Raw genomic sequence first — 24,469 nt, forward strand, 5'->3', positions numbered from 1 at the left:
ACGGCCCGATCTCTGATTGTGTTAATATCCCTCCACCCCCTTCTCGACACCGTCCATCCCCTTCGTCACTATGGGGATTCAAGCAATCGTTGTATAATGCAAATATCCCAACATGGATGCCACGAAAACTTTGCCCGCCTCATGGTATTGCTCACAAAATCTATATCAACTTGAACAACGTGCCGTCTTCTACAAGGCTTGGTACTTTGTGGGTGCTGTGCCCAGATTCTCCGTCGAGAGAGAGGTTGAATATGAGTTTGCCGGAGTAGCAATTACAGTGCGTCATGATGGAGAGGAGAATTTCAACGTCACGAGAAAGTCTGATGTATGTCTGGTTCCCGTCGCGTGCTTCCATATTTTCGGTCAACACCCTTTGCGGTGCCCCTTTTTTGACAAGATTCCCAACGCATCTGCAGGAGAAAGAACTGGCTCATTATCTGACGCCGACGGGACTCTTATTTGCAACCATTGACCCATTAGCTGGTGCATTTGAAGAATGGTTTCCGGCCTCGTTCCTAGAATTGGCATCGCGGTACAACTTCCGGCGACTGCCACATCGACGCTCGATCAAATATCCTGGCCGGTTCAACTGGAAGACCATGGTGGACGGGTATCAGGAGTGCCTGCACTGTCAATACACGCACCGGACCTTCAGCGTCAAGTACCCGCCAACCTTTTACGAGGTCCACAACCACGATACCTACAGCCGCCACATCGCGGATCCCAACAAGCCAGACGATGGGTTATTCCTGTATTTTTTTCCTGTCTGCACCTTGAACCTGTATGGCGGTGGCATGAGCAGTTTCCGCGTGTGTCCTGGTGAGAAGGTAGGTGAGACGCGGATGGAATTTGACTACTATTTTGATGACGGTACGGGCGGAACTGAAGGGTTCGAGGAATACTTCAAGTTCGTGAGGAAGGTCGCGCTTGAAGATTTCGAGCTTTGTGAAGTCGCTCAGGAGAACCTTGAGAGGGGTGTCTATTCGCAAGGCGTCTTGAACCAGGTGAAGGAGAGTGGTGTTTTACGTACGTTGACTCCATTTCCTGTTTCTTCTTCCGTAGTTTCTTCCCAGTGTATCCGCAGGGCGGTAGGATGCGTATCCGATACCTTCCCGGAGGAACTCCCCCAAAAAGGACCCCGCGGATCAGCCATGCCTTTGTCAGTCCTTGTGAGCCTTGACTGACTGCAGCGAATTCCCTAGATTACCAGCAACTGACGAAAAAGATGGTGATGGAGAAGTTCAAGCAAGAAGAAGCCCAGAAGAATGCCCTCAGCCAGGGGGGTAGTAGGCATAATGCAGCTGGCGTGGGATACAGTGTCGCGGCTCCAGAAGAGGTCCCTATCTTGGCTGGAGTTTGAGATGGGTAGAGTGTCGGAGTTGGCTAGTTTCATTTCTTGCTCACGTCGATCTTTACTCGTAGTCGCTAGCAGCCAGCCAGAATGCTCACCATCTTTCGCTAAAGACGCGACTATCGCCTATTATGCAGCACGCTCCTTTTCCATTTCCAGTTCCATTTCTCGTTCCTCCGCCTCCGCCTTGTCAATCTGCTTCAAGATGAAGGCAATGGTCGCATCACGCGCCTTCTCGAGCTGTCGCAGCCGTGGCATTGGCATGTGACTGTAATCCATCGCTTGGGGTTTCGTAGCACGCGCGCCCGTTGGGGAACTACTACTGACAGCAGGAGCTGGAACAGGAGTAGCAGCAGGAGTGGATTTTGCTGCCGCATCGCCATCGCCATCGCCATCGCCGTCTCCTCCTGCGGACAGCGTGGGCGGGACTAGCGTCCGGGAACTCTCGCCACCAGGATCAGCGGCATCGGCATTGCTTACAAGCCTAGTAGGCTCAGAGGAAGTAGGCGGGGACGGTACAAGAGCCGTGGGGGAGGCCGTGACTTTGTGCGTCTCCTGCATTGCCTTCCTCTTCTCGGCCAGCAACGCCCGGAGCACCACAATGCTACTGTCTCGATTGCCCAGTTGCTCGACGAGCCGCAGGCGCTGCCCTTCCTCCGCGACCGACAACTGCTGAGGTTTCGAGTCGCTTGGGGAGATCGATGCCGGTGCCGGTGCCGGTGCTGCAGCACCGGCAGTGGCACCATCATCGGTCTTCAGCCGCTTCCCCCTGCCGTCATCACCAACACCGCCACCAACATGCCGCCTCCACTTCGCGACCGCTTCCCTCGCCACGTTCTCAATATGCGTGAAGCGCACGGGTCCCAGGAGCACACCGCCGTACCAGCGCGCGACGACGACCGTGCCCTGGACGTTCAGCTCGTTCAGCACGCGCTCCAGCCGCTTGCCCGCGTACCTCTCGCCGTCGTCGTCCGAGTTGGTCGTGTACGTGACGTTTGCGCCTGGGTCTGCCGGGTTCGTGTTGTTGAGAGGAGCAGGCACCAGCGTCCGCTGTGTAGATGCCCGGCGCCACGCCGCGATGCGGTGGTCGGCTGTCGCGAATGCGGGGTGGTTCTGGAAGCTTTTAATCGTTTGGGTTAGAGATGTTGGCTTTCCCTTGGTATGGAGACTGTTCGGCCTCGCGGCCGGGTTTGCATCGTGTGGGTGGAAGTGTGCGATGAAGGTCGATGCCCGGTCCGTTATTGGAGATGACTTGAACACATTTTGTTGGTTGCCGCCGTCGCCGCCGCCGTCGCCGTCGCTTAGTCCGCGCTTGTTGCAGGCTGTGCTCATCGTGGCTTAGGTGTTGGTTGATCTGACGAGTGCCGAAAAGTGTATCCCAACGCCCGGAATTGGGACCATTATATCGTGACTGGTGCACAATATACACGGTTGGCCAGTGTTTGTATCGATCTTCTCTCTTTTTATTTAGTGGCAGGCTGCCTAATGTGGTGGGATCTTGAAGTGGAAGTCGTTGGATGATGAAGGATTGATTAATTAGGCAACAAGGCTGCCATATCCGGACAAGCGCGAGCCGGCGAAACCTCTATATTGAGAGCTGAACATACTACCAATGCGTCAATGTGCAAGTGGTGGAAACGGATATCCTGAGTCCTGAATACTATGGACATGTTGTTTAATTGATCGACCGTTTGATTCACGGCGGCAACTTGAGGGTTTACATGAGCCTATGTACATCTGCTGCCTGTCATGAGGATTACAGGCCAGAGTCTCAACGCCACTCATCAAGTGCTATTATGTTGACATTACCTGTCGGATGTTTGTACATTGGGGTTGTCAACTCATTGTTGCATCCTGTGGTCTGATTGGCACTGATAGCCTTAAGGTCTTCGAGCATATAGCAGCCGAAAGAAAGAAAAAATGAATGCTCTCCCGCCCCTCCCATCATTATCGTTATCATCATGGTTGAGATGTAATCATTAGCCCGAAAATTAGCATGCTGGCCGGTAAGAACTTGTCTTACTTTAGGACCTTCAAGGTCTCACTCATTTCCATGTCCTCGGGAATGTGGATACATGGTAACCCCTGGCGGCTCAAACCTCGAATATCGCTGCCAAGCTGAGATAGATGGGTCAGTCTCACAATTACCACGTCTCGTCTCTCCTATACCACCATCAATCGCCGTTGCCATAATGAAGCCCAGCTAATAAGCCTCTGAGTATGTTGTTGAGAGCATGACTGAATTAGATTCACCGTCACTGTGTGGGAAAAGTTGATTTGGAGGCAGACAATGCCGAAAGGATATTACCGCCTCGCCGTGCAGGACATCAAGAGCAAACCTATTGTAGCCCCGAGATTCGTGAGATTCAAAATTCGTGTCATCGTGATTTGCGATGCTTCAATACGCCTAGTTATGTCCCAGGAGCTCACGGTAGTTGTTTACGATCCATTCCGCGATAGAAAAGTCGCATGCTCAGACGCAGCCTGGTCGTATTGTGCTTGCAGTACCAGAGCGATATCTTCCTCCACACGAAGGTTGCGCTTCTTCCTTGCACTGACGCGCAAGGAACAGTGTCTCTTGAAAAGTATCCGATCGTGTTGAAGACAAAATGTGAGACGCCACCTGTTCAGGGGATGACATAATGCTGGCCATTGGGTCACTTCCACTGCCGGCAGATGCACTCAATTTCTTCAGCGAAATTTGTAAAGGTTCCACAGCAGACAGTTTGGACGGTGAGTCCATGCTCTTTGGCGAATCGCCAGAAGTTAGAAGTCCAGCTGGTTTAGTGCGTCTATCCTCAAACTCTGTCTCCTCAAATTTCTCCTTGGCGAATCTTGCGGTGGATCCACTTTGCTTCCGTTGCAGCTGATGCCGTTGTTGTGAAGGCACTCGAGTGGCCATCCTGCGCGACTTGCCTCGTTCGAAAATCGCCCTCTTAAGTCCACGTGAACCATTCCTTTCATTGGAAATGGTACGCTGTCGAGTGAGCGTTGGCCTGGCATTCGATCCAGTTCTGGATATTGATGCCTTTTCCAACTGCGCGGCAAGATTGCTTGATTGAGTGGCCCCGCCAACTTCCAGCATATCTGTCCAGTCTAGCTCATTGTCCTCATCATCGTCAGAGGCCACTGCACTTTCGGTGGTACCTATCATATCGAACTCGCAAGGCTTCTCGAACTTGCGAGCTGGTTGGGGACCAGTCTCTTGTGTTTCTTGAATGGCAGCCAGCCCAATCATTGACGCTGTACTTCCTTGTTGGCTAAAACGTCTGCTGAAAAGGCCGGAACGATTTGTTCTGGGATTGAACTTTTGGTCAACGTCACTATTTGGGCTTGTCATGCTCAGAGAGGATAAGTTGGAGTCTCTGCGATAGTGACCGGACCCTTCCTTAAATGAGCTGTTGGCGCTGGAGGTGGTCGAAGCGCAGAATCCACGACTAATCCTAGTACCAGTCTTCAAGTCGAGATATTCTTCTGCCACAGTAGGTGGACGGCCCATATCTGAGCTACGTGAGCTAGCAGCGCTGTTTGTGCGAGAATGGTGTGCTTTGTACATTCTCCAGGACTGGTGGTCAAGACCAGCAGGGGGATCATCTCCAAGGTGGCTCACAAAGAGGCCTTTGACATCATAAAAGTGACGCTCAAGATGCTCCATTTGCCATTCCGGTGGGGCGTCCACTGACCTCCGGAACCTGCCAAAGCCGCTCATCTGAGGCATGGGAGGAAGTGGCTGTTCATCAACATTCCAGACATTACTCTGGCTGTAATTTCTCTTCAATTCATCATGCGTCAAGTCACGAGCAGTGATGTCTGGTGGACCGCAGGGGGATTTCAATATAGCAGTGGTTGGAAGGAGAGGCGAGGAAGCACTTCTCTCGAAATGAGGCGGTTGCACAGACCGAATGGAACCCTCGCTCCTTCTGGGATCTGGATTGGGAGTGTTATGCCTGGTGTAGATTGACGGCGTTGCTGATCACGTTGGTCAATTTGATTCAGGGTAAAGTTTGGACTCTTTGCTTACGGCTGGGTGTGTCAAGTCGGGGCTCATTAGTCACCGCTTTGACATTCTTCATGATTTCTTCAACATGCTTGTACTGGCGCTCGAGCTGTTTCTGTTCGCTTCTCTCGGCCGTTCCTTTGTGGCACATCAGAATGAGTTTCCGGATGTGAGCGATAGATGAAGGACATCAGCTTACCGCGACCAACCACAAACCTCGCAAGGTTGTCCCAGGCGAACATCTTTGCGTTCAATGAGAGATCCGGAGAATTATGATAGAATGCTTTGTGGATGACGCAGCGGGAGCGGATTTCTGAGGGGAGAGCCGCTGAGGTGGATGACAAGTACGTATGAAGTCTAAAAGACTAAGTAGAAGTCGCGTGGAGAAGGGGGGGACGGGAGAGGTCAAATCGGGACAGGAGAGAAGAGGTAGAGATTAGAAACAGCGGACTTGATTATCGTCGACGGCTCGGATGGAAGTAGAAATTGTGCGATGCAGTGACATTAGACGGTAAGGACAGGTGAAAGTAATGCAAACAGTAAAGTCGACTTTCGTATTCATGCGTCCAACGCTACAAACGGGCGGCTGAGCGAATGTGAATGCGAATGCGAATGTGAATGCTGCAGAGGAGTGAGTGAATATGGGAGTGGGATTGAAAATGAAGGCGACGGTGAGGGTGAAGCTGAAAGAGAGAATAGTAAAGGTGCAGGAGGCAGTGAACGTGAGATTAGAAGTGAAGGTGGAAGTGAATGTGAATGTGAGGCGGTCTTTGCAAGGCTGCTTCCGATTGCCACCCATTGATCGCTCCTGCCGATGTTGCTGCTGCTGTTGATGCCAACGCCAACGTTGAAGGGATCCTTCCCCCGCCGCCTTTGTCACCGTTTTGCAAGCCTTGCGAGCCTTGCGAGGCTGCAGGAACAGCAGCCTCAACAGCAACCCCAAGACAAAGACGATGACGATGAGGGGGTGGTAGCGCTTCACCGTCTGGATCTGGGTGCTCTTTCTGATCACTCGCTCCTTCCAACCAGCATCATTACACTGCTTGTCAAGCTCACAATGTTCAGTGGTTGCCAGTCGAGCGTCAATGACAAAAAGCATTAAACAACAGCACCAGGAAAAGGTCAATCAATGGGCCTGGCAGCAAACTTCCTATTCCTTGATCTGGACATGTCGGTAAGGCACATGAAGACAAAGAAGTAGGAAGGAAAAGTACTTATTCCCCATGTCTCTCAGTGTTGGTCCCCCGAAGCCAGACCGACCATCCCTGAGTGGTTGACGATGTGGTACAAACTCCAGACTCGCCGTCCGTCTCTTGCTGGTCTCACTTTCCCTGTTTGAAATGAGGCCAGGGATGAGCAGGAGCCTTTGGTTTAGCTCCAGTGCTTGGTTTGGTTTGCAACACCGTCCCCATCAGCCAGATCCCTCGGAGGCTGAGACGGCTGTTGATCAATGGCAACCACGTCGTACACTGACTTCTCGCTGTGTACATACTAAAGTTTTGCCAGAGGGCTGTCCATGTTACATCATATATAGGTAGAGGGGAAATTGGGTAAGTGGCCTCGCTTAGTGAGGTTCAACCAGCTTGTACAACTTGAATGATCAAACAAACAGGGATCTACGAGGATGAGATCCTATTCCAGGGATATCTGCGGCACACTCCACGGACAAAGCATTGGATAGGATATGACAGGCTGTGAAGGCAGACGGTCTGCAAGGAAGTCGGAAGATAGGTTGGTGGGTGCTATGGAACCAGGCGCCGAAATCCACGAATGCAGGAATCGTACGTGCGTGTTTGGGGTCTCGTAGAATGGAATCTGGGAATCTGGGAAATAGAGCAGAAAACCCCAGATCTGCCACGTCCTTTGCAGTCGCTGGACACCAAGGGAGGACAGGATGGGGATGTGAAGAGCTGCAAGAACCCGCACGGGGCCATCGGAACCACATGCCGCTGATATTGGCTGTCCTTTGTGCCCAGCCAAAGCTGATAGGTGGCTTATCGCAAACGAACCGTGTCAGTGACAGGTATGATAGGTGCTGTGAAGAATCTGGTCGTTTGGAAACGGGCAGCCTGCAGCAGAAATAAAGAAGCAGAGATTTTGAAGGGAAGAGGTGGGAGGCCGTGGGAGGAGGCCGGACTTAGTGGGGTGGTCCGGACACTAGAGAGGAGAAATCAACCCTAATTTTAAGGCTATCAGATGTTACGGAGTCCGGATACGTGAAACAGGGCTTAGTACGCCCGCTACGGGGCACTAGTGCAGTTAGTGCGTGATAGGCGAATCTCACCCGCATCAGAGTTCGAATCCTCAGGAACAAACTTGGCATCTCATCACGCAAGTTCAACCGTTGGTGATTAAATCCCCAACCACAACAAGGCTCGAAGTTTTCAGTCAAGGAGCCCGCAAGTACGACAGCTTCCACCAAAGTCTGCTCCGTGGTGAGGTATTCAAAGACTAGGTTCCCTTTCCTCCGAAAACTCCTACCTTTCTCCTAAAGGTCCAGGTCCTCCGCAATTAAAAGGATACACCGCCAACCGCTCGCTTATCGAGGAACCACCGGCACAATATGGCAACGTAAGTCCCAGTCCTCCATTGCACAGCATCATTCCGCTGCCCATTTCCCTTATCCTTTGCAATGTACCTGCAGAAGGAGTCTTCAAACGAAATCTGTCGTCGGGCCTATTTTCTCGTCAAGAACTACCGTACAATTTTGTCCTATTACAACCCTGGCCTTTGCGTTTGACCTGGTCACCAACAACCAGGACCAGAAACCCCACAAATACACATTCATTTCAAATCATGACATATTTCGCAAACAATGTGACGTCAGGAGAGATACTTACATGCTCCTCTAAAACAGCAACATCCACTACCACCCAACGCCTTTGACGCCCAAGATCCGAGCAGGACTCCGCCAACAACAGGGCCTGACGATCTGGCTGACAGGACTGTCCGCGAGCGGCAAATCGACCATCGCGGTGGCGTTGGAACAGGCACTGTTACGCAAGCCGTACAACAAGGCGGCCTACCGGCTGGACGGCGACAACATCCGGTTTGGGTTAAACAAGGACCTAGGGTTCTCGCCCAAGGACCGCGAGGAGAACATCCGGCGCATCGCCGAGGTGGCCAAGCTGTTCGCTGACTCGGCCACCTTCGCCATCACCAGCTTCATCAGTCCCTACCGAGCGGACCGCGACTTGGCCCGCCAGTTGCACGAGGCTGAGCGGCCCGGCGGCGACCCAGGCGTCCCCTTCGTCGAGGTCTGGATCGATGTCCCCGTCGAGGTCGCCGAGCAGCGCGACCCCAAGGGCCTCTACAAGAAAGCTCGTGAGGGCAAGATCCCCGAGTTCACCGGCATCAGTGCCCCCTATGAGGAGCCCTTGAAGCCCGAGATCCATATCCACAGCGACAAGACTAGTGTCGAAGATGCTGTCAAGATCATCGTCAAGTATCTCGAGGACAAAGGCTACTTGACCACTCCAGAAGCTGTGGACGATGAGGCATAGAGTACCTGCTACTGTGTGGTCATGCTCTTGGCGCCTTCGGGTCGAGGTTAGATGAAAAAACCAAGACGGCTAGGGCTATTTACGTAGCTAGGTAATACTGCCGGTATATACAGTCATCGCTCGCTGTTCGTCTCATATATATCGTCCTGCAGGGGGGACTTTACATCTTTCTGCCCCTAACTTTCCACGTTTGCGCCAGCAACACTTCTTGTCGTTCCATACCTCTCCTCTCGTTTCTTATTGCCCTCCACTCCCCTCCCCCACTCCCCACCTTTCTTCCCCAACTTTATCATCCCCCAAGCATGCTGCCATCCAAGCTTCGGAGGCGGCTCAGAGCTCGTGCGGAATGGACTAGCATAGTGCTTGAACAGTGCATCAGACCTTGCGTTAAAATCTCCACTGGCACCAGCCACGGCATCATTCGATACACTTTCAGTCGCGGCCTTGCCGACAGTCACAGGCTGCTCCCACGTTCGAGACTCTTGCCCAACGGGTCTCCACCATTCGTCAACATCCCTCCCCCGACGCTCATCCCACCATCTCCGCCCACACATTTCCCACAATCGGCTTCTGGCCCGCTTGTACGCGAACCGCTCATCTTCACCCGTCAATGCGCTCGTTTGCGTAAAGTCTGGCCCTTGCCTCAATTCATGCTCTGCCATCCCTGCCGGTCCTAGATCTAGATTGGTTGTCCCAGAGGATGCTCCCTGGCTACGTCCATTCCCGTATGTAGGCCCAAAGTCGGCGTCTTCATCCGCAAGCATCGAGCGTAGAGAAGGTGATTCCAAGGATCTTGTGAATGATAGTTGTGATGGAATCGCTGTTACGTTGTTCCTCTCCGTGTAAGATGTGATGTTCGGGCGAAAAGGGGCAGTCGAGTCCTGGTACATCTCGGAGAACGCTTCGGACGTGATTGAGTCAGAATCACTCTCTCCCTCTGAAGGAAATCCACCAGGAGGAGTAGGGGCACCATCATTGGAGTAGCGTAATTTTCGTCCCCTCTCTGGAAAGAACAATTTGTCCGGGGGAGCCTCTGCCTCGACGAGTAGACGGCATCGTGCCTCATAGAGTGCATCTAGCAGTGTAATGAAGCGTCGGGCTTCGTTCTTCTGCAGAACAGTCAGGACTGGCACGTCTGTTATGATAACGGTGTGGAATGTCGAGCAAAGCGAAACGTAATCCGCTGGGCCAAGATAGCTGGTGCATAAGGAAGCGAAAGACTCTTTCAGAATGCCCGAAGAAGTGCAAGGCAAATGCAGCTGCCTTGCGTAGACGGTCAACGTGCTTGGGATCCAAGTATCGGAGGGGTTGAGGGACAGAATGTCTTGGTGGAGGGATGTGGTTGTTGAACCCGGTTGTTCGACCATGGCTATGTGATAGTGTTGTGGTGAGTCTGATGAGGATTGCATTTCCTTTGTGAGAGCCGTTGTAGCTCCTTCGGACAAAAAGGTCGTCGTCGATTCGACAGGATTTCCGGTCGAACATTCCACATCTGTAGCATCTTGACTCTCCGAGTTTTCCGGCGCATAAACCTCATCCTCTTGCACTTCACGCCTCCAATCCCTTTCCCCTTCCATCTCCCACACCTCACACCTTGCCTTCAGGACTTCTAGGAACATACCAAAGTCGCTTTTCGCCTGCAGTTCCCCGGGACCCTCCCGTCTGGCACCCCATCCTAGGCCCCAAACCCCTCCGCCGCCGCCCCAGCCTTTTGCGCCTCTCCCGCCGAACTCTATTCCTGCCGCTTTGCTCAATTCCTCGGGCATGCGGTTCGAACTGGCGATCAAGACTCCACCCAAATGAAAAAACGCCGTGAAGAATGAGTTTATGAGTTTCGACGCCGTCCGATCGGGCATCTGGAACTCGTCAAGGAACAGGATCGGACTATCGCTTATAGTATCCTTGGCGAGGCTGAGGACAATATGCTCGTTTTCGCTGATGCCATTTCCAGAGCCGAACAGCCAGTAACCGCCTTCATTCCCGGCAATATTCTGGAACTCGAGTCGATCTATTCTCGTTGTTTCGATTCGTCGGTATAAGTCTAACATGAACGTATTATAATGCCAGCGTCGCTTTTGCCGTGATGGAAGAGAACTGTACAATAGGTCCAGGAGCATGGACTTGCCCCGCCCGACTTCCCCGTAGAGCAACATGCCTTGTGGTGAGGATATCGTCAAGGCTGAGTTGTGCAGGGGTGCTGTACGGATCAAGGCAAGCGTTTCGGAGGGAGACGCCTTCATTAACGCGGAAAGCCTGAAGCCTCTTGACCCAGGCTTGTGATCCCGTCGAGCCGAGGCGGACGATGCCCTATCCTGCTCCAAGACATCCTGTCCCGGTTCATTCTGGCGCCTCCTGATAACGCTCCTTCTTGCGACCCGTTCTAGACGATAGCGATATTCCACCTCGGGAGCATAGTCCTTCAGGCGGAAGTACAGCTTCTGGAGTTGAAGAGCAAGACGATGTTGAGCTGGGTCGGGTTTGATCTTCTTGGTAGAAACAAGCGCCCGGTAAAGCACCAGTGGATTTGTTATACTCAGACTCAAATTTGCAGCCACTCCAGGGGATGCCGAGCGCATTGGGACGCCGATTGCCAATGCGGAGTACAGACGGTTTTTTGGGGGGAATGGGGGCAGAGCTACCCGTAGGAAAGAAGAGGAAAGAATAGGGATTGATGCTATAATTTATTCATGCATGACGGAATATATCTGTATTAAACAATGAGCGTCTAGAGGTGTTGTAGAAGAGTTGAATACACCCGGGGTAGTCGAGAGAAGATGATATCACGCGAGGATTTGTCTCAAATGATATCAACACAAAGCAATCAGATACTCCCCCGTAATTTGAACGGCGCGCAGAGTGGCCTCTGCACGCAACTGCTTCAGCCGTGTCACGTGACTTGGAATCACTCTTCAAATGTTGTGTTCAACATCTTGCGAGACTCCTCCCGTGGGCCTGAAGAGTAGAATATTTTTCTCCTTTGTTTTCACATCAAGAGTCCGGACTGCCTGTGAGTCTGAAAAGGGAGTACGATCAAACAGTGAACACAGTCATAACCGCAAAGATCTATGGCTATCATAATAGTCATATTGATCCGCGATCCAGATCGCACCTCCAGGCCGCCACAGTGCGATGTTGGTTGGCACAAAGCAGGAGCAACCATGTCGATCCGCCACCGTCCTGGATTTCCTGGCCTCAGAAATGCTACATCGATTGCTAATTCGATTCCAGCCCGCCTCAGACGTCCAACAAGGCGTGAAGCAAATGCGTTCTCAGTACTGGCCGGCTCTCTTGATTGGCAGCCTATCCAAAGAATGCCTTTTCAACAGAGCTGCTGACAGGCACTTCTGCCTTTACCCTCAAAACTCTGCGAGGCCTCTCCTTCTTGCCGACGACATCGCGTCCGTTGGTGGTCCTGGCCCCAGCAGATGAGCTGGGTCGCTCCGGAAGCTCTGTCTTTGCATCGGGGTTCAGGTCGCTGGTCCTCAAGCTTCGTGTCCGGTGGTGTGCTGTATTCTGCTTCCTTGGGAGAAGTTTGTCGTTACCGCCATCACGTCTTGCTTCAGACGCAATACCCACCGCCGAGTCAACATGAAATGGGGGCAGCCGCTTGGCTACCCTTGCTGCTGTACTGGGACCTAAGAGTAAGGCCCGTGGTTGAGGTTTATTCTTGGAGACCTCTAGCTCGTCGTCTGAATTTGAGGGATCTGAGCTTTCGTCTCTGGCGCTGGATGATTTGTATGCTCGGCCGAGACTTCCCCGTTTCGATTGGTGTTCTTGTGCTGGCGATTTCAGACCCGAAGCAGACCTTCTGGTGCGGTATAATTGATGTGAATAGCTCAGTTCCTCGGTTTTAAGCGGCGAGTCCAGGGCGGTGCCAGCAAGTGTTTCACCCTCCTTCAACTCCACCTCGTCACCGCCCTGCTCGCCATCCTCCCCATTCCCGAGCACTTCTTCCTCGTCCTCTTCCTCGTCCTCTTCCTCGTCCTCTTCCTCGTCCTCTTCCTCGTCCTCTTCCTCGTGGCCTCTCTTATAGTCTTCGTCGCTGTTCTCCTCGTCTGAATCGCTTTCTATCCAATGACTTTCGATTTTGGATCTAGAAGTGCGCTTGGAGGGAGTTTCGGCAAAACTAAGGGAGCGATCGCGTGAATTATTCGACTTGCTACCAGTATTATGCCTTACCTTGCGCCCTTGGGGAGTCGTTTTCGGTTTAGACTCTGTAAATTCTTGTTTCTTTCGTTCAGATGATCTCAGTGGAAAGCCATGGGCTAATTCCTTCGAGTTTGATGAAGAAGAGCGCACTCGTGTCTCGTCTTTATAGCGACGCGTCATGTTTTCCGCGGAGCGAGATTCCGTAGCATTGGCAGGCGTACCGCCTCTATCGCCGGTTCCAGAGTCGGCTATCAAAGGGCTGCTCCTTTGGAAACCTGGAGATTTCTTTCCGAGAAAGTCATAGTTTGGGGAGGGTGATCGATGCGTGGGAGTTTGCTGGGGTATAAGCCCATCCCACTCCAGGGAATCATTCCTTGGGAACAGATCTTCTAGTGTCTGAGGTGTCTTACTCTCCAAACTCTCTATGAACGTTTTCAATGCGTGCTGCCACTCAGGCTTCAGTCTGCCGTCATCTGAGATTGTTTCGTAAGGGGCTAGAAGCATCCAGCTCCAGACAAGCTCGACAACGGACATTGCCTTCTCGAATTCGATCCGATACCATTCTCGGTGTTTCTTCACTGGCGCACACTCGCACATATGGAGATCATATCGATATTTGGAAAGAGCCTTATGGACAATCTGCTCGCACCTGAAGGCTCCAACAAACCTGCCTGTGTGTTGTCGATTTATGAGTCTGAACTTGCATTTTTCGACGCCCGCGGATTGTGAATCATTATACAAGTTCGAAAACCCAATTTTGACAGATCCAGATCTTTCTTGAACTACATAAACAAAACCACTCTTCTTCTCCTTCTCCCCTTTGAGGTCCTTCCCGACCAGTTTTATTACATCTTTCACGTACTGTTGTTCCAGATGGTTCACAACCTGATAGTAGCTCTTTCGCGGGGTGCTATTGTCGGAGCCTTGCGCCTGCCTCCCCAATTCCGGCATCGTGATCTGATCGAGTAATTCTTCGACGCAATCGTGAAGAAGAGGAAACAGGAGTCATCAAATTTTTCCACACCTCTGAGTCCGAGGCTGATAATGTCGTTCTTCGCCAGCCACCGCAGGCAGCAAATGAATAATGGGGGAGGGGAAGCTTTGTCCAGCTCCCATGATCCAAGAGGCGAGGCTACATGGTGAAACAGGGTGGCTGGTAGCACTTGGGGCTATTTACTTACCTCTTCGAGCTTGTAGAACCAGGTACATATCTAGTCCCGCAGCCAGATTATCTGTCCACAAGACCAGGCGAGACCAAACCCTAGCACACCAGGTTGTCTCATCGACCTTACGAGTAGTAAGGAGTATTGGGGGCAGATAACCTTCATACCTCTACTTCTGCGAGCAGTCTTCACGTAAAATGAGCTTATTGGTGTCCATGAACCTTGAGAAGTGCATATTCCTGTGGCGTTCAGTACGACTCGAGTCCAAAGCCATTCGTACCCTCTCGCTTAAAAGGAGTAGTGAAGTGAGTACGGAGAGCGAGTGCTAGGAATTGAGGTACTTTAGCCGCGCGCATGACCCTAGAGTGGGACCGCGAGGAAAGGACCATGATTCAATGGTGTAGCTGCATTCGTTGGAGGCGGGAAGACTCCTTCCGAGCAAGGGTACCTGTAGAATAATTCGAGCGCTATGTTTAGCTGGCACTTAACTGTCTTGGATATACTGGACGGATACATGCTCGTAACCCTTTGTCTTCTTGAATGGGACTTCAAGTCTGACGGGAATGCACGGTTGACGAACCAGCGTTGATTTTCATGCACTCCTTCGCGATACGCTTCTAAAGTCGTCTACTATGAGAATCACAATCACCGTAGGAGAGGAATGAGCCTCGAGCGCCGTTGCCCCTGTGTGGTGCGTCGTGCATGAGACATGCAGGGTAGTGGAGATGTGGCTTGGGGCGATGTCACCATACGGCGGCTCTGGCTGAGATATGGAGTAGATTTATCAGAACCAAAACATCTCCAAGGTCATGCGCATAACCTCGCAAAGGGCTCCGCAAGGCAGATACTTGAATTTGGCGATGTCTCGATCAAGCGGGTCAATTCGGCGTGCAAAGTCAGCGTTGTAGCGCAGATCCAGCGGCTTCACTCCGGGGGCCAAAGCCAGACGGCGAAGCCCTGTGCTGATTTGGACGCATAAGTATCTCCCAACACAAGGATGAATTGAGGTGCAAGACTGTCTTTCTGTGAAGGAACAATTTGACCACGCGCTCTTGGTTCCTCTGCATGGCTAGACTCAAAAGATGATATAGACCATGCTCCCGAACGAGTTGAGGGCTGTGGTGGAGACAACAAGTAGTGCGGTGGGCCCTCATGCTTCCTGCCATCGCTGGACTAATTACAGGGTGAAAATGACCCATCAGTCCATCAGTATCCTGTAGAGAGCGCTCAGTATTCTACGTAAGAGCAGTGGGAGGAGCTCGGAGCTCGAAATGCATAAGTCTTTGCAATAGTTCCACCAATCAAGCTTCGCTCAACCTCGAAGGCTGCCTGAAACCACGAGACTAGGTAGACAAAATAGCACGAGTGCTTTCCAACTTGACAGGACGGCTCGTACCTCACACCGAGTCTAAGAGCGAAGAATTGCTTCCACAAGATTCCCCAAGTGCAATTGAAAAGGCAGGAAATTTGAGGCCGAGTGCAAGACAGACGAGGGACTTACGAAGTTTATGAGCCAGCCGTTTAACGGCCTCATTCAATGAACTGGCGTTCGTCAAGTTTGCGATGTGACCATATGAGGAAACGCCGCCCACCCGCGTCTTCTGCCCTTAGGCCCGAAAAGCTGTGACAAGATGTAGTCCAAGTTGACCGGGACCAGGGGACGAATTGGTGAGATGACTGACTCGATGCACATGACAGCAACTACCATTTTCGCCCCCGGTTGACCTTATTCTCAGTGCCCTCCAAGGCGGTGATATTTCACGTCATCGGCCCATAATCAAGTAACGTGGGGATTTCACAGACCACCTGTTGTAGACGCAAAGATAACAACAAAAAGGTTCGCTGGCTCCAGGCGCTAGTGTAAGCACAGGCCTCTGATGGCTTGGGGTGACTTGGGAGATCACAACAGTCCACGCTCGGCGCCATACTTGAAATCATAACACGAACCTGCTATCAAGGACTTAGTAGGCGATGAGGCTGATATCGAGCAAGATGAGATACTTCATGAACGTCCCAGCTGTCGCGTGCTCTCGGAATCCCGTTCCCAGACCTTCACGCAATGACCGTGGATGCCTGCCCACTTTCCGCTAAGGCCCAAGCGAGCTGAGACAAGGATGGGGTTTGGATTGGGGACCCCCGCAAACATGTTCCCTGAGGCTGCCCATAGTTCTCACAGACTCTCCCATCGCCAAATACAATCCTGAATACCTAGCTAGTCACTTGGTAGTTATCTTAGTTGTGGAAAGTTCCGAAGTCAGCAACAACACGTCGAGTTAAAATTTGTGGCCGTTGCTACCATGAAAAGAAAGTATGCCGACGGCTCCAAAACCTTAAAGAGACACCGAGTTCATCACTTTCTAACCTCCGACATCGACGTCCAAGCTCGCAGCTGAAGTCATGCAGTACTACCCCATGTGATTGTGGAGGGTAGCCTCGGTTAATGGCAAATCTCAAGCAGATCACAATTTGGCTTCCGGTCGCCAGAGCATCTGACTTGTCAAAGCAGTGAGCTGTCATCACAAACACAAACGCGCTTCAGAACCCAAAATCGGGATGCAGAGGTGAACTTAGACACCGAAGGACCTGGATACCAATAACAGATGTATCATGACCTCATATCGACTCTTTTGAGTTTCATTACTCGGCTTGCGTCGAAGGATCATTAGGTCTGCTAATATGGACCTCAGTTTGGGAGATCATCGAGGAAGACCCCTCCTTTGGCGCCCGTTGCGTTGAGCAGGACCGGGAGATTCTTTCGTGCAGATTGGTCTCAACTAGATCAGCAGCTAGGCTAGTTGTACTCAAAGCAGAAAAGACGATGTCCGAGCGTGAACAAGCAGCCAACGAAATTGCATGCCTGAAGCATAGACTTTCCACAATTCGAAGCCATGAGAGCCCTATGCTCATTTGTTGATGGGTGTCAATCTCCTTATTGGCGCCCGTTGCTTCCGTGATATCAAGTGGGAGCAGTACCCTTGAACGTTTGATCGGTTATTGAAAGCACCCTGCCAAGATTAAAAGTGAATTGTGCTCATGCCACTTGTTCGCCTAAGGATAGCGCACCGACCTCGAGCGTCAGAGCATGTTCCTTTGACCTCTTATTTAGGAGCCTCGTTGAGGAAGACAGGTGACGCTCTCTGTGAAAGGTCGAGCTTGCGTAAAACTCCTTGTTTCCAGATATCGTGGTCTCCTATCGGTCCAGCTGATCAAAGAAAGGGAATCATATTCTCAAATCTCATTCGACGCCACACCAAGACGAATAGCTCTCAATGTCCTGAAAGACTATGTCAACGAAAAATCGTCTTTTGTGACTGGGGATGGCATGGGAGGTCAAGCAAGAACGGGTGGTGCTTCGCCTACGTAGACGAAGCAGAATTTGATGCAGAAGAAGACCTGAGAGTCTATAAGAGAACGAAACCAGATGACTGCGGGGAGACGCTCTGCAAATTTGTCAATTCGCAGCTACGGAAGAATTCAAACCTGAAAGGGTCGAAGGGATGGTGGGTGGCCAACTCAACAGTTTGTCGATTGATCTTTGCTAAGCTGAAATAGGCAATTTGTATGTCTCATTGAAGATGGGAAGCAACACAGTGTACCAGTGCATAGACGGGATCGAACACCGCGGACAATGCTACAATGCTGCTGTTCGAGAGAGACATCCCCTGCACTTGTGCGGGCAGACAACATTCATTAAAGCACTCGAGCGAGAAGAACCTGAAGAATGCAATCGAGATCGAATCGCCAGGCTCGCGCTCAGTCAAGGGTGTCCATACTCCTCCTCCTCAGTATCGAGGCCGGCTCTCAACTTGGGCAACCTTGTATGAGGACGATGGGACATATGTGCAGCATAAGGCATGACGGAGTGAATGGGCTGCCCGCGGCAGTCTTTGTACCGGGTGTGCAGTCCGCGAAGAAGTCGACTACCCTCAAGTAACGAAAGAAACGACATAGAAACGAATGGATACTAAACGCCCTTTGGCAACGACATGGGCATGGGACTGGGCCATGAGCTTCCAGCCTCAAGTAGCGGCACATGCTACGTTAATGATATATATGGCACTGTCTCCAACTTTATATTTAGAAACTTCCCAATCTACTGGTACAGCTTCTGTTTTGGCCCGTGCAAAAGGGCTGGGGTACGAGTCCAGCCACAAGCAATTTCAAGGTAGTTATCGTCTACAATTGGTATCAGTGATGATCAGCGACATTCAAGCTATAACAAGAGCCAAAAATTTCTACATCTTGCCACTATACAATACACTAGTTCCCATTGAAGCCATCAGCAGCTTACCACTACTATATATTCATCCACAGCTTGTTCGCGCACGTCTAGGCTAGAGTTTGGGTGTTCAATGTTACCAGATCACGAGGCTGAATGCCAGCCTTGCCAATGGCTGCGTGGGGGAAAATCCATGCGGCTTATCCTCGGATCAAGTACATGCGGAAAACCGGACGCTGTAGCAAGCGTCCACATTTGCAACACTTCCACAGAAACAAACGACGTTGAGATTGGAAAAGACTCTAGATTTTCCGAGTGTCTCTCATAGACGACGCATTCCTTCAGCCGAATACCCACCATCAGGTTTTGCAGGCCAACACGTTCCGACATGGGGCTCGACGAACAAAAGGAAGAACGAGAGGTTCTCGACTCCATATTCCCAGATGAAATCACAGGTCAGTTCATGGTGGTGTTGCTCTGCCGTTTGTTTCCAGGCTGATAATACTGCCTACAGATGTTTCTGACTCCTCTTATCGGATATCGATCACCCTCGACGTACCAGAAGACCCCTCTGATGAGGATGCCGAGCCACCTGTTATTCTGCTCAATGTGACTTATCCAGAAGCATATCCTGATGTGGGACCTTATTTAGACATTACGACCCCGCCCAATGCCTACAGACACCCCGAACTGGATGTAGCAGAGGACAAAGCCGAGCTGCTCCAGGCACTTGTGCCGACGATGGAAGATTCACTTGGAATGGCCATGATCTTCACGCTGGTCACAACCTTGAAAGAAGCAGCGGAAAGCCTCATTACCGATAGACTGCAAAAAGCAGAAGCGGTCAGGGACCAAGAACTGCGCAAGAAGGAAGAGGAGGAGAATCGAAGATTCCACGGTGCGCTGGTGACAAAGGAAAAGTTTTTAGAATGGAGAGAGAAATTCCGGGCGGAGATGCAGGAAAAAGAGAGGAAGCAGAAGGAGGAGGAGGATGCGGAAGACAAGAAGAAGAAGGGCGGCACTAAGACAGACGAGAAGAGGCTGACGGGTAAGCAGCTCTGGGAGAGTGGGCTCGCCGGTAAGGGAGAAGAGGACGACGCCGAGGGCGAGGATGCCATTGCGGCGGTGGAAAAGCTCCAGGTCAAGGGATAACGATGCGAATTCCGAGGCACGCATATTTCCCCTCGTGCAAGTCTACAACAGACCAGAGTTGCTCTATCGGCATTCCCTACCCAGGGCCACATTGTCATCAAGGCGAGCTATCTATGCTAAGCTGCCTGCATTTTTGTCTACGACTGGCTGAAAGTACCGTTTGCGGAACGGGTTCAACTCGTCAGCTGTCCGGCCAGTTTCTATGATTCTCCCATCGGAGTTTCCAAGTGCGAAAGGTCTGTGAAGCCTCTCATACACGAGTAGCCTGCGGCTCCACTTGTTGAACCGCTGTATACACTCGTGTTTGAGTTCCAGGAGGCTATGTCTGGGGATCACGGTGGGTATCTCCTCACCGAGCTCGTTCTCGTTGGCGCTGGGCATCCAGAAAGCGATTCGACCACCATCGACCAGTGTCCTTGCTGCAAAGTCGAGAATGTCATCGAGCATGCGCGTGAATGAATATGGCCTTTTTGGCGCGACATACCCAGGCAATGTGTACCCCGGCACGCCACCTATCAGATGCACGGGAGTCGTCGATTCTTGGGTTGAATCCACGCTTTCCCCATCACGCAGGGCATGCAAGACGATGGCTTTTCTTGTTCCCAGTACCTTCAGGCCCTCCCTGACCCCATAAGGAGGGTCACAAACGATGCCATCCAACCACCTCCTATCGTTCAACTGATGAGAGCCAGCTATATTTCGAAACGGTGTGTTTGTTAGATCCGAGGTCAAGCAGTCCCCGAACAAATGGTGCAGAGAGTACTTTTTAAAGTTTGCACCCACTCCAGATTCAATTCCGGTGCCTTTGCCCTTGTAACTTCGCCCATCGATATCCGATCCAAATGACATGGCTCCCAGTTCGGCCGCCGCGATCATGAAACCCCCGGTTCCGACGAAGGGATCCAGGAACAGTTTTCCTGGCGCAGCCAGTGCCAGGCTGGCAGTGATCAAGGCCAACTCTGCATCCATTGAAGTGGTCGAGATGTAGGGGCGCTTCTTTAGGTCGTGCCTCTCTTTTAGATGGCGACTGGACTCGCCCAGCTTGCGGCCCAGAAATACCCTAGTCAACCTTGTGCCAGCCACTGAGTCAAATGAATCCGCCGTAGCACTGTCCATTGCAGCTGTAGGCCTTGACGCAGCCAGAGCATCCAGCCACTCTTCCATGACAGCAAACTCAACCTCAGGATTCCTCATACTAATCTTCCCCTGGAATCCCAGAAAACTAAATGAGTTGATCAACTCCCTCTGCTTCGACACCCCGCGCGTGCTTCCGTAGCTATCGACCGAGAATTTGAACGACGACTGCCTGAACCTGTCCCACAGATGGCCACTCTGCTTGCGCACATTCTCGTGAAGTTCGTCGTAAGTCTGGCCCTGGCCCCACAGCTCGTAAATGCTCTTGGAGAGCACAGAGCGAGCCTCAAATGCGCGGATAGTGGCATCGATGCGCTCGAGTTGTTTAATTCTAGAGGCTAGACCGGGGAAGCGTATCACGCAAAATGGCGAGTCCGCGCTGTATGATATAATCTCGCATTCGGTCCCCGCTAATCGTGACAAGGCTTCGATCTCGGGTTGTCGGAAACTTTCATGCACTTGCGCGAAGCGGATAAGGTACTCCATCTCACGTTTGGAGAGTAAGCCATGAACTCACTCAGTTTGGCATTGTTCTCTCTAGTAAGACAATCGAAAAGGCCAAATACCAAGAGTCAGTCATTGAGCTGCAGGAAAGGGCTTATTCAACAGGTTGAAAGGAACATTTTTGGTGTCTTGGCGGCTCAAGCAAAGTCAAAACTGCAGATATAATTAACTCTACCTCGTGTGGAATTTGCCAGCTAGAACCGAATTTTTGAGGTGCTTGTGGTTGTACCGCGCATGAACGAGAGAAAGTAAGTTATCATTCTAATTGCTACGAAAGCCATCGTAATCTATATATACGAGTCGGAACCAGCTTTGGCATTACAGGTAGTGCCAAGGTATTTATCGGCGGTCTCCGTGGTACGCCGAGGCCAGGCGTCATTAGAAAAGAAAGACGAAAAATCACATGCTGCTTTTGACTTTGTCACGTGATGTCTTGGGGTGAGCGAGAACAAAATAGAAACTAACCCCAGCTCACCGTCTTAAGTCACAATCCATTCGTCGACGTTGGTCGACCCTGCAATGATTGGCCTCGAAAAGAGCCACAGGGGCCTTAAAGACTGGTGGGAGACGGCTCTCGTTTCTCTTCCCCCCATCCGCAAATCCTACATCTGCCTGTACGCAAACCTGGCATGCCCGGTTTCGAGTGACTCAGTCGCCACAAGAGCGAGTGCCCCACACTGAAAGTCTTCGAGGTGAGAGCTCCAAACATTATGACGAGCTAAAAGGCGCTGTTTGTCGCTGGAACGACGCCACCAAGCTTGAGCAAGAGTGAATGCTGAACTTCTGGGAATAGTGAGGAGATATGTGTCTGGCAGGCAACCGACCTTCGCATGCTGACTGGCATTGTAGCTGGTGCACCAGCAGAAATAAGAACGAGGAATAGCCAAATCGCCACGTGCAGCTTTCGGTTGTCTTGTGTAGAAGACCCCTAGCGCGATTCCTCCGAGACAACCTCGAAGTCCTACAAGGCTGCCGCAGAAGTGAATAGTCGAGCTTAGTGTTTCTTCACTGCCCCATGGCCACGTCGTTTCTCAAGACATCCACAAAATGAAAGTCGATACGCTTTGAATTCTGTCTTGTCATTGTACTGCACTTTCGATTTCGTACTGCGTATTGGGCTCAGACCGATGCTATTTCAATATTCACAATTTGTACTTTTCGAGAGACTACAGCAGAGAAAGCGATTGAGACAACGCTCATTAGCCAACATGCACTTGCCTTGTTTATCTGCATCCTCGGCTTTTGGATGTTCTATCTGTCCGTGCAGCTCATACTCCCTCAACCTGGATCTTTTCTGGGCCTTGAGAGGGGTCAGGAACGCAAAGGTCCCAGGCGGCATTGAGGCAGTCCATCCTGCCTGACGGCATACCACTACATATGTAGTATTGCTACGATACTAGACATATTCTAATGAGCCGACGTCCAAGATAATGACTTGTTTGGTGGCAGAGGCTGAAGCACTTGGCCGACGTGCTCCAAGCTCAGGAGCTTACATGAATAAAGCGGACCTCACAGATCCTGATTGGAAGGTCCACTGCTTTGGCAACAATTATGACCAACTTCTGGAAATAAAGAACCAATGGGACCCCGATGGTGTTTTCTGGTGCAAACCCTGCATCGGCCATGACAACTGGACGGTAGGAAACGGATTTGGTGATGAAGGAGCCATTGGCCAGAGAACAGGGAAGACTTGTCGCAGACACTAACACATTCTCCAGTGGCTATTGGTAAACGGGACACGCGCCTCCTTCGATACGTGAGGCCATCCACCGACTCCATACTTTGGCCATATAAAAAGTCTTCGCCAATCATAAAGGATTACGTCCGAGAATTGAATATACCGTCTCCGTCCCACCCAGCGATTCGTGGCCGTGACCACCTGTACATCCCCCGTCCAGCCTGGCATCCTGGGTACGTCCGAAAGAGCACAGGTGACCTTACTAGTAGCTGCCCGACGACAGATCCAGGAAGGGAACTTCAGGAAAATCCATGCTTGGTCCCTCGAGCAGCTCCTCGTGCTTCGCCTCGAGTATTTCATGGAAGAACGCTGCAATATATTCCCGCAGAATCGTCAGTATACGGATCGAATCAATCGTTCCAATGAAAGCTTCAACAGCCGGATCAGTCAGGTTGGTCCCGAGGAGGCTTGACAAGATCGGGAAGTCGGTTAAAGTGTTGTGTGCCGTACCACTGATCTCCAAGTGCCACTTTCGGCCCGTCAGGTAAGGCCAGTTCTCCTCCAAAGATGTATCCGCCGCCGGGTGGTTCTCTGCAGTAAGTAGTAGAAACGGACGATCATTGTTCGTGGTAATCTCCTCTCCCCAAAGGCCCCCATCTATATTGCAGCCAGCCCGAAGTCGGGGCTCTACCAGCATAGCACCAGCTGCTGTAGCGCCTCCCAATGAGTGCCCGAAGACAGCCATTCGCTCAGTATTAAGCGTAGGTATTCCAAGCTGCTGGCACCGCGTACTATTAGTCACCGCGTTCAATACGCTAGAAACGTCTGCAACGCGAGGTGCGAGTAATGTGAGGATCTCGTCGGGGATTGTGACATTGGCATATTCCACATAACTGCCGTCCGGATACTCAACAATTGCTCCGTCATAGGGGTGATCTATGGCGAGTATGTTGAAGCCTAACGAGGCAACCCACTGCAAGACAACAGCATATACCACGCGAGGGGCTAGGTAACCGGGAGAGAAGAATAGAAGCGGCGCATCGTTGTTCACTGGGGTCTCGGGACAGACTTGTAGCTGGAAGTTGTCGAAGCTTATATTTGGTAGGTAGGGACCAAACACCGTTTTCAATGAAGCCGCTGATGTCGGCGGTATGTAGGTAATGGCTTCGTTCTGTTGACAGGTGGCTGGCTGGTATAGTGTTACCATCAGCCGTCGTGGTTGATTGCAACACGGTGCAAAAGGGTCGACACGATTTGTATCAGTCAGAGGGAAATGAGTGATGTGAACATTGGCCGATCCCGGGGGACTTGGAAGCAGAATTGCTTGCGCGAAGGTGCCAAGAAGAAGGCAGGGCAGTAGAACGAGAGAAAGCATGATGACCGTGACACTAGAGCTATTTGGAAGGGATCAAAGGTTCTCGCAAGCTGCCGATAGTCTTCTCGGTCCACAGGCGATTTGAGGCCAATATATAGAGTACGGGGCGCCCGCACCGTTCACTAAAGGCCGCGGAGTAAAGTCACTAATCTTGAAAGCAGGTGGAAAAGAGCTCTGTAGTTCCAGTGGTATTGTGATGACACTAGAAAATAATGGACAGGGACCGCGACCGGCTGTGAGCGAG

General features: G+C 51.5%; 11 protein-coding genes across 11 annotated transcripts; 5 read left to right on the forward strand and 6 right to left on the reverse strand.

Annotated features, from left to right (window-relative positions):
- Window positions 1-112: 112 nt before the first annotated feature.
- Window positions 113-1,360, forward strand: A1O9_07396 (uncharacterized protein; the record flags this gene model as incomplete). Its single annotated transcript, XM_013404342.1, has 3 exons — window positions 113-325; window positions 417-1,026; window positions 1,203-1,360. The coding sequence occupies 3 exons, from the start codon at window positions 113-115 to the stop codon at window positions 1,358-1,360; spliced, it is 981 nt and encodes a 326-aa protein (XP_013259796.1).
- Window positions 1,361-1,480: 120 nt separating this feature from the next.
- A1O9_07397 (uncharacterized protein) lies at window positions 1,481-2,683 on the reverse strand (the record flags this gene model as incomplete). The annotated part of the gene is made up of 1 exon (XM_013404343.1): window positions 1,481-2,683. The coding sequence occupies one exon, from the start codon at window positions 2,681-2,683 to the stop codon at window positions 1,481-1,483; it is 1,203 nt and encodes a 400-aa protein (XP_013259797.1).
- Window positions 2,684-4,199: 1,516 nt separating this feature from the next.
- On the reverse strand, window positions 4,200-5,285 carry A1O9_07398 (uncharacterized protein; the record flags this gene model as incomplete). Its single annotated transcript, XM_013404344.1, has 1 exon — window positions 4,200-5,285. A coding segment is annotated over one exon (1,086 nt), but the record flags the coding sequence as incomplete, so codon positions are not given.
- A 2,626-nt stretch (window positions 5,286-7,911) lies between these two features.
- A1O9_07399 (adenylyl-sulfate kinase) lies at window positions 7,912-8,851 on the forward strand (the record flags this gene model as incomplete). The annotated part of the gene is made up of 2 exons (XM_013404345.1): window positions 7,912-7,919; window positions 8,206-8,851. 2 exons carry the CDS (start codon window positions 7,912-7,914, stop codon window positions 8,849-8,851), a joined length of 654 nt encoding a protein of 217 aa, XP_013259799.1.
- Window positions 8,852-9,027: 176 nt separating this feature from the next.
- On the reverse strand, window positions 9,028-11,427 carry A1O9_07400 (uncharacterized protein; the record flags this gene model as incomplete). The annotated part of the gene is made up of 1 exon (XM_013404346.1): window positions 9,028-11,427. One exon carries the CDS (start codon window positions 11,425-11,427, stop codon window positions 9,028-9,030), a length of 2,400 nt encoding a protein of 799 aa, XP_013259800.1.
- Window positions 11,428-12,151: 724 nt separating this feature from the next.
- A1O9_07401 (uncharacterized protein) lies at window positions 12,152-13,951 on the reverse strand (the record flags this gene model as incomplete). The annotated part of the gene is made up of 1 exon (XM_013404347.1): window positions 12,152-13,951. One exon carries the CDS (start codon window positions 13,949-13,951, stop codon window positions 12,152-12,154), a length of 1,800 nt encoding a protein of 599 aa, XP_013259801.1.
- Window positions 13,952-17,385: 3,434 nt separating this feature from the next.
- Window positions 17,386-17,988, forward strand: A1O9_07402 (uncharacterized protein). The gene is made up of 2 exons (XM_013404348.1): window positions 17,386-17,663; window positions 17,716-17,988. The coding sequence occupies exon 2, from the start codon at window positions 17,739-17,741 to the stop codon at window positions 17,985-17,987; it is 249 nt and encodes an 82-aa protein (XP_013259802.1). The 5' UTR covers window positions 17,386-17,663; window positions 17,716-17,738; the 3' UTR covers window position 17,988.
- Window positions 17,989-18,770: 782 nt separating this feature from the next.
- Window positions 18,771-19,534, forward strand: A1O9_07403 (uncharacterized protein; the record flags this gene model as incomplete). Its single annotated transcript, XM_013404349.1, has 2 exons — window positions 18,771-18,837; window positions 18,897-19,534. The coding sequence occupies 2 exons, from the start codon at window positions 18,771-18,773 to the stop codon at window positions 19,532-19,534; spliced, it is 705 nt and encodes a 234-aa protein (XP_013259803.1).
- A 111-nt stretch (window positions 19,535-19,645) lies between these two features.
- Window positions 19,646-21,154, reverse strand: A1O9_07404 (uncharacterized protein; the record flags this gene model as incomplete). Its single annotated transcript, XM_013404350.1, has 1 exon — window positions 19,646-21,154. The coding sequence occupies one exon, from the start codon at window positions 21,152-21,154 to the stop codon at window positions 19,646-19,648; it is 1,509 nt and encodes a 502-aa protein (XP_013259804.1).
- A 1,448-nt stretch (window positions 21,155-22,602) lies between these two features.
- Window positions 22,603-22,878, forward strand: A1O9_07405 (uncharacterized protein; the record flags this gene model as incomplete). The annotated part of the gene is made up of 1 exon (XM_013404351.1): window positions 22,603-22,878. The coding sequence occupies one exon, from the start codon at window positions 22,603-22,605 to the stop codon at window positions 22,876-22,878; it is 276 nt and encodes a 91-aa protein (XP_013259805.1).
- Window positions 22,879-23,112: 234 nt separating this feature from the next.
- Window positions 23,113-24,225, reverse strand: A1O9_07406 (uncharacterized protein; the record flags this gene model as incomplete). The annotated part of the gene is made up of 1 exon (XM_013404352.1): window positions 23,113-24,225. One exon carries the CDS (start codon window positions 24,223-24,225, stop codon window positions 23,113-23,115), a length of 1,113 nt encoding a protein of 370 aa, XP_013259806.1.
- Between the last annotated feature and the right edge of the window lie 244 nt (window positions 24,226-24,469).

The sequence above is a fragment of the Exophiala aquamarina genome (genome assembly GCF_000709125.1).
Source record: "Exophiala aquamarina CBS 119918 chromosome Unknown aczIA-supercont1.5, whole genome shotgun sequence".
In the NCBI taxonomy this organism is placed as follows: domain Eukaryota; kingdom Fungi; phylum Ascomycota; class Eurotiomycetes; order Chaetothyriales; family Herpotrichiellaceae; genus Exophiala; species Exophiala aquamarina.

What these genes read in the sequence shown, in the direction of transcription:
- A1O9_07402 (XM_013404348.1), top strand. Translation starts at nt 17,739, where the DNA reads ATGGGAAGCAACACAGTGTACCAGTGCATAGACGGGATCGAACACCGC.